The sequence below is a fragment of the Orcinus orca genome, chromosome 16 (genome assembly GCF_937001465.1).
Source record: "Orcinus orca chromosome 16, mOrcOrc1.1, whole genome shotgun sequence".
Taxonomy (NCBI): domain Eukaryota; kingdom Metazoa; phylum Chordata; class Mammalia; order Artiodactyla; family Delphinidae; genus Orcinus; species Orcinus orca.
The window spans coordinates 68,509,816-68,522,504 of record NC_064574.1 but is presented as its reverse complement, the minus strand read 5'-3'; the positions used below and the strand labels follow the sequence as shown (position 1 = coordinate 68,522,504).

General features: G+C 35.8%; 1 protein-coding gene across 12 annotated transcripts in view; it reads right to left on the bottom strand.

Annotated features, from left to right (window-relative positions):
* Positions 1-12,689, bottom strand: part of TNRC6A (trinucleotide repeat containing adaptor 6A) — a 211,175-nt gene that overhangs the window by 67,151 nt on the left and 131,335 nt on the right. For all 12 annotated transcript variants that reach the window (XM_033426011.2, XM_049699019.1, XM_049699020.1 and 9 more), the window contains one exon: positions 6,459-6,546. In XM_033426011.2, coding sequence (XP_033281902.1) covers positions 6,459-6,546 — 88 coding nt within the window. The remainder of the gene's footprint in view (positions 1-6,458; positions 6,547-12,689) is intronic.

Here is a 12,689-nt window from a genome sequence, read left to right as displayed (position 1 = left end):
ACTGATTACAGACAAAGGCCACAAGTGAAAATCAACTTTTTGATTATGCCCAACTGTGTGGGAATCCTAAAAGAAAAAGATACAAGGATAGGCAGGGAGGTGAGGGAAGATTGAATACTTAGTAACTGAATAACCAGGAATTGCTTCTAAATGAAGATAAAGCTTTTCTTAACTGTCATAGGGCAGGACAATTCATTTTGCTTAGTCATATTAAATTGTTACCAAAAACAGCATTTTTAAAATTATATCATTATAGAACTATATGGTAAAGAACTATATGGCAATTACCATAATATTGAAGCCACACCAACCATTAATCTTTCCCCGGAGAGCCAGAGTCGATCTAGGCACTGAAGTACTTTACCAAGTTTTAGAGCACTAGTGACACATAAAATAATGGAGGCCCATCTTTTACTTTATATGGATCGAAAATTAAAAAAAAAAAAAATTGATGGAAGGACAATGGCAAAAGACCAGTCAACTAGCTTGAACACTTCATTTATTTCTGGAAGAAATTGTTTTTAAAATCTGGTAGTAGAAAAATAGTCTTATTAAAGAGAACTCAGTATCTGAATACTTCCAAGTATTACAAGCATCATGTCAAACTATAAGATAACATAATTTTCTGAAACCCAAAAAATAAACACAGAAATTATTCTGCATGTTGAACAGATTGTGTGTTGTTTTGTGCGCTGTTTTGTTTTTTTTTTGTTTAACTCACCTGGTCTCTTCCACAGTTTACTTCCAAAGGAAACTAGGCTACAGTACATAGAAACCATGACCACATTACTAAACCCCAAGATATACAGTGTTGCTCTTCTAGGCCTTACAGCATAAAGGATATCTACTATGCCAACTCCTTTGGGAAAGAAACCTTCATGTTGCTTGAGAACAATGATCCACCTCATTCAGTATTGTGTCATCTACAGAGAACAGCACCAGGGGACACTCAAAGGAGTGTCTGAAGGACACCCATCAGAACACCAACTAATATAGTAAAAGAATATAAGTAATAGAACCCAAGACCTCCTGATTAGGAGGAAATGGAACTGAAAGAGTTCCATTTCGTTCAAATAGGTTTTTGTTGGTTGGTCCAGGGAACTTGTATATTACTCAAACTATTAAAAAGAGAATTTTCCAAGTGGGGTCAGTGATTTTAAGAATATTTGTCTGCACTGTTCAAAATGGTGGCCACTATCCCATGTGTTTACTGACCACTGAAACAGAGCTAGTGTGAAGTGATATGCACAAAATACATACCAGATTTCTATTATTCAGTATTTTTTAAAAAGGTAAATAATTTCATTGATAATATTTTATACTGACTACATGTTGAAATAGTAATATTTTGGATATACTGGGTTATATAAAATATATTAAAATTAACTTCAACTGTTTTTTTTTGTTTGTTTTGTCTTACTTTTAAATGACCTTGTCATTTAAACCCTCTGGGTCTCAGTTTCCTAATCCCTCAAATGGAGAAGGAGAAAAAAAAACTGTTCTGCTTACCTTTTCAGGGCTATTACAGGGCTCAAGTAAAATATAAAAAGATCTTTTCTGGATAAATAACACTATTCAAACGTGACGTATCATTGTGGATCTTGTACAACAGAATTAAAGGATTCTGGCAAACTGAGAAGCAAAAGTATTTCTATTTTGAACATCTTTTTCTTAAAAACAAAAAACCTGAGCTGTGATTCCACAAGCAATTATCACAATTGCCTCAGTTTATTAGTGAAGGCATCAGACAAGTGGCAGACACACCCATGCCAGGTCCATGCCAGGTGCTTTGTTTCTGTCAGGCTCTGCACCACTTGTCCCAGCTCCTCGACCCCTAAGTACACCTCAGTGGTTAAGAGCTCAGAGTCTGAAGCCAGACTGCCTGGCTTTGACTCCTGGCCCCACCATTTACAGTGTGACCTTGGTCAGAATTAGTTAACTTCTCTAAAGCTTGGTTTCCTCATCTGTAAGACAGGAACAAAAACACCTACCTCAGAGTTGTTGTGAGGCTAAAAGGATTGAACTCATATAAAGAGCTTAGGGGAAAAAAAAAGAGAGCACGCTTAGGACAGTGCCTAGCATACAGAAAGCATTCAACAGATATTCCCTAGTGCCCTACTCACCCATGCTTTGGCTCCTTCCTCTCACAAACTTGACTCAAACTCACTCCCAGCTCCCAGGTCCTACTTTTTTCCTCTTTTTCTAATCATCTAAAATGTCTTAACAGTTCCAGGTATTAGAAACTAAAACAAGGACTAAAGAATTAATAGTTTGATTCACTTATTTTAAATGAGATAATTACTGGTTAGAGATCTTTTCTGTGATTTCTCAGCAACCAGCACACTGTCTAGAACCCAGGTCTGCTGAATTATATTTTTAAAAAAAGAAAAGAGAAGAGTAAGCTTAAATAAGGGCCAGGACTGTAAAGACAATACCTAACTGCCCTTGATGAGTACAATGCTCCAGGCCTGGTTATATTACCACTTAGGTTACTGAGAAAATTTGCTACTTAGACTGATGAATATGGTCTCTAGTCTCAGAACAAAACACCCTTTGGGAGACATAACTAGTAAATACTAAAATTTCCAAAAAGGAGGAATGAAATTGGAAGTTTTCTACAACATAAGTCTAATTTAAGCTCGAAATGAGTACATTTAAATCCACAAAGCCTTTTATAAAAATCCCTTCAAGCTTTTAACACAATAACAAAAATATCCATGAACACTGACTTTTAAACATTCTCAACCGAAAGATCCCAATTTGTGTTGGTGCCTCCTTCCAACCCTCAACCATTATATGCTTTCTAGGAACTACAATTACATGTTTAAAGTAAAGTTTATACTAAATGATCCCTCTATAATTAACCTATTTCTCATCCTCCTTTTTCCTCCTCACTACATTTCCCTCAAGATTCCATCTAGAAATTTCTTCTAAAAACAGAACCTAGAGATAAATCCATGATAACAACCTACCACTACTATTGTTACCCTTTTCTTAAGTACAGAAACTACATTCCTGTGCTATATCAAATTATTTTCTGAGCCTAGAATCAGAAGGTAAGCAAATAGCCATAATTCTTAGATGTGAAATAGAAGGCTTTTCAAAAAATAAAAAATCATCCATTGATTTCTATTATTAACTAGAGACGTATGGAACTGAAATAAAATAAAAACCATGTAATTTTGTGTCAAAAATTTTTTAAGGAATTTAAATATTTAAATTGATATTTAACAGACAAAATTAGAAAAACTATCATAGTACAAATAGTGCAGTGAGCTTTGTTTGGTGTCTAATTGTTTATATAAGGAGTTGTATATCTAGTTTTTTATTTAAAATAGAAATTAACTCTGGTCTGAATTTAAATTTCTTTAAAAGACCACAGTTAGGGACTGTTAAATCTGTTCTCTGTATTCATGGCATAAAGACTTATTAAATGCCTTATAAAAACCACCATATTATCTCCAGCTTTAAAGTTCACCTTTAGTTGGTGAAAAATAAAGTAAAAGTATAAGATAATGTTCTGTACCAAAAGGATAAAGCCATAGCACCGAGTTTTGGAAAACCTAGGGGAATAAGAAGATTTCAATTCTATTCCTGTTCTGTCACCCTGATGGTGACACTTAACTCATTTTAATGCTTGTGTTCCTGATATATAAAAAGAACGGATTAAAACAGCATCTGAAGTCTTTTCAGAAACAAAAATATATAGTTTTTTTCAAAGTGTGCATAGATTACATAAAACAGACAGATTGTTTTTACCATAGTGAATTCATGTTTCAACATTTATATAAATGGGCCTGTCTCCCTAGCTTATGGAGATCTCTGTCACCTACCTGGATACACCTGCTGGCTCCTACGACAGACAAAAGACAAGCTCCAGGAAACTTATCTTAAAACTCCTGTGACTCACAATATATCATATGGGCTATAAGTGTGCCAACTTGGGATATTTTTCCTTTTATATTGTTTTTAAAGAGCTATTTGGTAACAGCCTACAGAAATACCAGCTGTCCTCATTTCACCAATGGGTTGTATTCAAATTCAATTGTAAGCTGGTTATCTAGAATTCAGACAACAGTCTTATTTACAGTGGCATTAGTCTACTAAGCTTAACATTTATTAGAGATATTAAATATTCCTTTATATTGTGTTCAATCACCAGATATTACTTTTTCTATAGGATACATAGGAATCCCTATTAATGCTGAAGATCTGACAAAAGAAAGGGGGAAAAAAAAACCCTCCCCATCTCTCTAATGGCTATGGAACCGTATCTCTGATGATGGTTCCAGTGGGACACAGTTGGGGTGAGAGCCTGGAACCCTACAGTGAGTGAGGCAGGGATGGAGTGGTAAACAGTATGAAGAACTCACTTCATATTGTGTGAGGGGCCAAACACCACGAAAATCATCATTCGTGTGTTAAAGACACTGCCTTGGTGATTTAGATTTGGTTATAAAGAATATAAAGGTAAACTTTAACAATTAGAGTCATTTATTTGTATATGTTACAACTTAAAAATTATACTTACATTACATATTTAAAAATACAATATTTAAAATTTTAAAAGTTCTCATTACAAGAAAAAAAATTCTCCAATTAGGTATGGATATGATTAACCAGATTTACTGGGGTGATCATTTCACAGTACATACACAAATATTGAATCATTATGTTGTACAAATGAAACAGAGGCCTAAGGCATTATCAATGCCAAAACTCTATAGTAGGAGTCTATTCCAAACCCTATGACAATTACCAATGCATCTCTTCCCATCACTCGAGTTAACAAACGGCTGACAACAAGGGTCACCTATTAAGTCAACTCGTCCTCATCACTCTTAATCCTCCACAGTGCTCTGTACTCTGCTCTTCCCCGGTTTACTCGCTTCATCACACCCTAAACCCTGCAAGTTCAGAACTGAATTATATTTCTTTTCCCCTTTCTGTGTATCCCCTAACCTGGTTAACTGCTCCCAAAATGTACTCAGCCACTCACTCTGGAACCTAAAAGTCAATCCAGGTTACTCTCCCTTCATATTCTTTCAACAAATTCTATGGATTCTTTTAATAGTCCCTTCACCAATATCTCAGTCTCTAGTTTCTACCCCTTCCAATCCAATTCCACAACTGGCCAAGGTTCTAAATACAATTTTAAAATACAAACTTTTATGTCACTCTACTAAAATGTCTTTGGGGTTTTCCCCAACACCCGATGGCCAAAATGGGAGAACTGCCAACAGCTATGACCAACCCTCCAGTCTCACCCCGACACTTCTACACTTGGCTCCTTCCCACCACCACCCCCTGCAATCAAAACCCATACTTTAACACATACAGGCTACAGACACTTAATTCTCAGTTTATACTGCTGGAATCATTTTCCATTCTGCTCCTTATTCACTTGGCTAATTTCTATTCTAAGAAAACTTCCCTGTCCCTCTACCCCATTTCAGGCTGAGTTAAGCACTTCTCTCTGTGCTTCAACAGATCCCTACCTGCCATAGTTTTGTATCCTGTTTTTCCCTACTAAATAGTGTGGAGATAATGATGTTGCTCTAGTCTATATCCAGTTCCTAGCACAAAAAAGGTATATATTAAAAATTAAAATCATAACTTTTCATTAGAATACAGAAATGGAACAGTAACGTCACTGGGTCTTTTAGAACATTTTTAAGGTCCCTGAAATGTTGATGTAGCAGGAGATGAGTGCCTAGCTCAGTTAACTGTCATCAGCCTCTAGTATTAATTTGGAAAAATCTTTACAGGCAACTTTTATTTTTCTGCAATTTGTGTTGCTTTGATTACAGTTTTTGATTAATGTATTGGTTAAAGATCTTTTGCAGCAATTATGTCTTAGGCTTATTTTTAAATAACATAATCTTCAAATTAAAAAAATCAGCCCAGGTACTAAATAAAAAGGGAAAAGGAAATTGACACTTTGTTTCCTATTATGTTTATTACTATTTCCTTTATTACTTTATTTTCTATTATGTGTATGTATTACATTATCTTATTTTATTCAACTCTCATTTTACAAAACATAAGGAAACTAAGGCCCAGAGAGGCTAAATAAAGTTGACGGCCACACTGTTCTGTACGCTATGTGGGAGAGCCTGCTTTCAAAGCCTCTCTATGCAGCTACAAATTCCACGCTCTTCTCACTATAAAATGATGTATTATGAAAACCTAGGAGCACCTAATCGAAAAATAAAGACCTATGCAAAGCACTTACCTTCGAGAAAAATTATTGGCAAAATCAAATAACTATGCATTAAATTGTACACACTTAACAAGTTACTATTAATGCATATTCAAAGACATTAAATATTAAAATGAATCTCCACTGAAGTTAAAACATTAAATCAAATGCTTTACATAATCCGATAAGAGTAATTTTCTTTTTTAATCTATGTTTAAACTGCTTAATATAAATAATTAGTTTATACATATACTACCTTCTTTTGAGCAGCTTCCTTCTTTTTCTTGTCGTCTTTTTTCTTTTTCTTTTCTTCCATCAACTGTTCTTCTTCTTGCACTAAATCCCTGAACCACACAGTTGCAATTAACTTTCCCAAAATGAATTAATAACAGTAATGTTGCATATAGATTCATTTTCACTCTTATTAGAAGACATGGCAAATTACTCTTTTATCATTCATTGAAATAAAACACAACTTGCAACCTCAGTCTAACTATACAGCCACTGCACAGTACTTTTCTTTAGTAAGCCACAAGTAGTAGAGCTTTTATCTTAATGTTATATCAAGGAAGACAACCTACAGTTAGCAAATTTTACACTGGGAAACAAGCAACTTCCTCCAATTCTAGCATGTAAACAACATCTCATGAGCAGAGTTACCTTGCTTCTGGCCCCAATTATCAATTAGTAGCTAATGGCAATGCCTGGAACCTTCCCCACAATCCTCTCCTGACCAGGTATCTGGGGTATCTTCAGCTCTCCTTGCTCTAAAAAGCTTTATACCTATTTTTAGAACACAACTTATTCATAAATAGATGATTTGTATTTTAGCATTATACTAATTTCACATCCTATAAACATTCTAAACTATTCTATCAATACTTGGGAAACAATCCATAATGCACTAATGTAAGTAAGTTTGTTTCAATTCTTAAAATCAGAAATGTTCAAATTTGTCAACAGAACCTCTGGCTCGGGATTTCAAAATGAATGGGCAAATGTATTTGTCTCCTCCTTTCTACTCTCCCTCACTGAAATGATAGGGAAAAGGGTACTAAATCTATTCAGAGCTGATGAATATACAAGAGCAAAGGAAGCTGCAACCTAAGAATAAACACAAGAGAAGTCTTAAACGGCTGTATGTGCCATCCTGTGGTAGAGCTCCAGAGAGGCTCCAAGATTAGAGCTGGTTGAGCAAAACAGGCACAGAGCAAAGACTGCATAAGGAACAGAAAGGCCACAACTACTCAGCTCTTTCCATCCACTTTCCATTCCTATATGGCTACATGGCCACAGGTAGCAAATGTATTTAAATCCAAAAAAACAATCAACATCCTTCACATACACAGGGCTCCCCATCAGCATCCCCCCAACCCTTTCAAGGCAGGGGACTACTGGGTAATGAAATCTACACAAAGATGGAGGAAACATACTCAAGTTACCTACATTAATTACCCTAGAGTCTAGAACCTAAACCTTCATTCATAATATCAACAGACAACCAAAAATCACGAGATACTTAAAGAAAATCAATACACAAAGAAAAAGTACCTAACTCTGCCCTGAGGAAGCTTTCCAGGGGGGACATTATGAATACCAGGCAGAGAAGGTTCAAGGGACATGAACTAGACACTTGGGAAATTGTAAATAATTCATTAAGGCTGGAATGCATATGGCAGTGGGGATGCAGTAGAAGATAAAATGAGAAACACAGACAAATACATACAAAACTAGAAGGGGTGCTATAGGTGCACTCCATTGAGATTACACAAAACTTAAGTTGGCTTTGCTGATGGAAGAAACTGAGAGAAGACGCAGGGAGACCATGAAAAACAAAATGAGTGACATTATGTAAATTGATGATAATTTAGTAAAGTTAACTATACAACTGCTAAAATCAGAAGTTGGAAGAACAGGTTGATAACTGTTGCTGAATTTCATTCCGTTTTGTTAAAAGCAGCACTGTCATGTGGCTAATAAGAGTAGCAAAACAGATTCAAGCCAACTGTAATCATGACTCATTCTCTAGCATTCTGTGTGAGGGAGGTAATGAGACTGAGCAAGCTCACTCACTGTAATCCTGGAAGCCAAGGCTGAGATAGCCATAGCAGTGAGAGAAAGAATAAATTCGTAAACAAAAGCAAATAAGTTACATCATTGTCATGTTACTCAACCAAAGCTGTTTACTAGCTCCAAATACTTAAACTCCTTCAGCCTCAGTTTCTTCATTAAAACTGGGGATAAATTACCGTATGCACCTACTTCCTAGCATTTCTGTAAGGTTTAAATGAAGAATGCTTACTTAACACATTTGAGCAAGCAACTCAAATGCCTAGTCAGGAACCCCTCTCACCAATTCTCAGTGGCATCTCTAAGACTGTATTCACTCTACTTTTGTCAAGATATTTAGGGTCACTTATTATGCAGAAACTCAGGAATCTTTAGCATTTGTTCTTTGTGTTTGCCTGTGAATTACAGCCAAGTCCTTTTCTAACCTTGTTCTACATCACTATAATTTCACTCTATGGGATGTTCCTTTACTATTTAACCGGAATTTTTTTTCTCCCTTCTCAAACTTCATTTTGAAGACTTTTTGATGACATTAGCAAATGTTTTCCTGACCAAAAATGGTCTCTTTAGTACTTAAAAGATGAACCATATTTCCTCAAGGAAATATTATAGTATCAGTTGATACCAGAAGCATAAGAGAAAAAAGTTCTCTTCTTCAATACTGTCATCACCACCAACTAACCACACTTTTCCCACATCTCCTTCAGAAAGCCAACTGGAAAAAATATATATAAATATACCTAAACACTTCGACTTTCAGAATTTAAATGCTAGTAGAGAGTCATATAAGATATTTGATTCTATCTTTCACCATATCTATCAAAAGGAATAAGGGTCGATGGATCTGATAGGTCTAAGTTGTCCATGTTGTACATGCTAAGTTGCACATGCTCCACAAAGACGACATTCCAGTCAGCAATCATTCATCCCTTGAAAGTTAGTAGCAAAATATCTCAAATATGCAAGTTCTGGATCTAGGAATGAGAACAAACCTCTGAGTGATTAAAATGTTACAGTGACTATGCTGGGCCGTTTAAATATATTTTCCCATTTGTCACTTTTTTAAAACGATAGGGACAGGTTTCCCTTCTACAGATGAAGAAACTGAAGCTCAGAAAGGTTAAGCGACTTGTCCAAGGTCATACGGCTAGTATACAGTGGAGTAAGGATTCAAATCTTGGTTCTCAAAGTCATGGTCCTTCCTTTCCCCTACACCATAATACCTCCCAAAGTACTAGCTCTCTTTTCAGAAGCCATAGAGAATAATCCTTTTCCTTTAGATAGGTTAAGTGATAGATCTTCTCACTTTTATCTTTTCTCCAGACTGTGTGCCTCCACAATCCTTTTCTTATTTCCTTCCACCTTTTATAAGAACACTTAAGAACAATGTACTACAGGAAATACAAAGTATTGGAGTTCCAAAAACCATGGGGTGTATAATCAGGAGCAAGAACTGCAAAAGACTCAAAGACAAAGACTAAACAACCACTGGTTTTAACAAGAGGGGACCAGGCATTGGTGATATTTAAGACAGCAATTTCAGTATTTTTTATTTTGTGAATGTTTGTGGGAGGACAATGTGGGAGAAACAACTAGACCACAACCAGTGAATAGTTGTAAAGTCCATACTTGAGGAGTTCAATCGTTTTGTGGGGTTTTTTTGTTTGTTTAAGAAAAAAGAGAAGTAGGCGAGTAGCTAAAAAGCTATCAGAAGTGAGCAAAAATGCCCGTCTTTTTAAAAAAAACACTCATGAAAAATGCAAGGTGCATGACAGAGTACCTAGTATTCAACCATTTGTGTATAAAGTGAGAGAGCCTATGTATTCATATTCATCTGTATGTGTCTAAAATGACTCTAAAAGAACACTTAAGAAACTAATAGTAATTGTGGGGGAGGAAGCAGAAGGAACTAAGCATTTGGGGCCCGAGAGGAAGGGAGATCTCACTGTATAAACCTTTTCATACACTATTTTAGTTTCTGAGCTATGTAAGTATTCAAAAACTTAAATATTAAAAATTTTCCAGTATTAATATTAAATTTTACTATTTAAAAAGTAAAAGGCTGTTCTGTTTCTGGTTTGCTCGGAGATCCAGTCATGAATGCATGCTATATTCTCTTAGATTTCTTTTTTGTATCTATTGAAATGGTTACAGAATTTCTGTCTTTTGATCACTGATATGATTAACTCTATCGATGGATTTTCTAGTATTGAACCAAGCTTTGCATTTCCTAGTATAAAGCCAATTCAATATATTATTTTTTTAAATAAATTGCTGAGTTTTCTTTCTAATAAAGGCAAAAAACTATAATGCTACACTATTTTTTTATACTAATTTCACTGGCAAAAATGTTCAAGAATAATAATATCCAGTGCTGCCAAAATGAAAGTTAAGAGGTTCTTGCTTATATTACTGGTAGAAAACTACTATAACCTTTTGGAAAGTATTGTGGTAACAGTTTTAAAAATTGAAGTTACACATAATCTGAGAATTCCCTGGCGGACCAGTGCGTAAGAATCCGCACTGCCACGACAGGGGCCACTGGTTCAATCCCTGGCTGGGGAACTAAGATACTGCGTGGGGGGGCGGGGGGGAGGCAGGAATGAAGGAAGGAAGGAAGTCATAATCTATCCAGCCACCCCATGCTTCAGAATGTGTCTTACAGAAATAAAGCACTAGTACACAAGGCCATATGCATATGAAGGTTCACTGCAAGGTTCACAAGGGCTGAAAAGCAGAAAAGTTGAATGTCCATCAATAAAGAAATGGCTTTATAATAGCACAGCATATTGGATTGAAAAAAAGCTGATCTCTTTATTGATTTGAAGGAATATCCCTAACATTGTTAAATGAAAAAAAAGCAATTTGCAGAACTGTGAACAGTGTTAGCCCATATTTTTTTAAAGTTGTCTGTTTGTATATTTGTATAACTTTATACAAATTTAAGGAAATACCCTTAAATTTGGGTATACCCTCCTGAACTAGGTATCAGGAAATACCCTCCTGAACTAGGACACTAGAGTAACCTCACAACTGAACCAACTGTTTGGGGAAATTGTTATGTTTTTTAAAAAGCATATCCCCATGGAAAATGTTATGGTGAACATGCATTATTTTTGTAAATTAGTACCAAAAAAATGTTTTTTAAAAACATCATGTCTAGGATTTGCTTTTACTACTCCAGTCCCCACCCCATCTTCCCAAAAAAGGAAAACAGAAAAATGAAACAAGATTGACAAAATGTTGACAATTGCTGAAACTGGGTAATAGGTACGTGAAAGTTCTTTATTCTGTTCTATTTTTGTGTATGTTTGAATTTTTCCATAATAAAAGACAAAATGATCACAAGCCTCCAACCAAATGATTAAAGGCAACAAGGTGGGAGATCAGAGATAGATGAAGCAGATAACTGTGTGAACCAAGTGTCTTAGGAACAGGAAGAGAATGGGTAAGACAAGTGTCCATAATGGCAGCAAGATAGATCTGGGATCTAGAAAGCCCATCCTGGAACTGCTCTTCCTGATGCTTGGTCAGTTTTCCCTACATTCCCAACACGAGTATCATTAAAAACAATCACTTCCAAAGGATACTCCTGTAAACTGCTGTTGGATATGGACTAGCAAGGACCTCTGGTGAGCAACTTAGAAATATCTATCAACATTAAACTTTTAAATGTCACTATGTTTATGACCCATCAATTTCAATCTAAGCCTCTACAAAAGGAAATGTACAAAAATAGATACTGCAAAATAATAGCCTAAAAGCCAATCAGTAGGGAAAAATTAAACAAATCATAATGTACTCATACCATGAAATACTACGCATTAGTTTAAAAAAAAAAAGAAGGGGAGTTATAGATTTCCACGGTGTGCAGAAAGGAGTTATTAACACAGCAGGTTTGAGACTGTGATCCTAAGAAAGGACTGCAAGGTTGGCCACTGGCTGGTGTCAAGGAACTTGGATTTCAGGGAGGTTCCCACCAATCCCTAACTGATATGGGTAAGCTTGGTACAAACAGTATAGTTTTGCTGAAAGCCTACTTTTCTTATGGCAGTTGGGAATTTTGGTACGTTAGGCAGAGGGTACCTACATAACCAGCCCCGAAAAAAACCCCTAGGCACTGAATTTCTAACCAGTTTTCCTGGTAGACAGGTTTACATATGTTATAATAATTTGATGCTAGAGAAATTAAGCACATCCTGTGTGACATCACAGGGACAGAAATCTTGGGAGCTTATACCTACCTAGTTTCCTCTGGATTTTGTCCAATGTGCCTTTTCCCTTTACGGATTTTGCTTTGTATACTTTCACTGTAATGATTCACAGCCATGAGTATGACTATATGCTGAATCCTGTGAGCCTTCCTAGTGAATCATCAAACCCGAGGGTGGTCTTGGGGAACCCCCTCAACAAATGT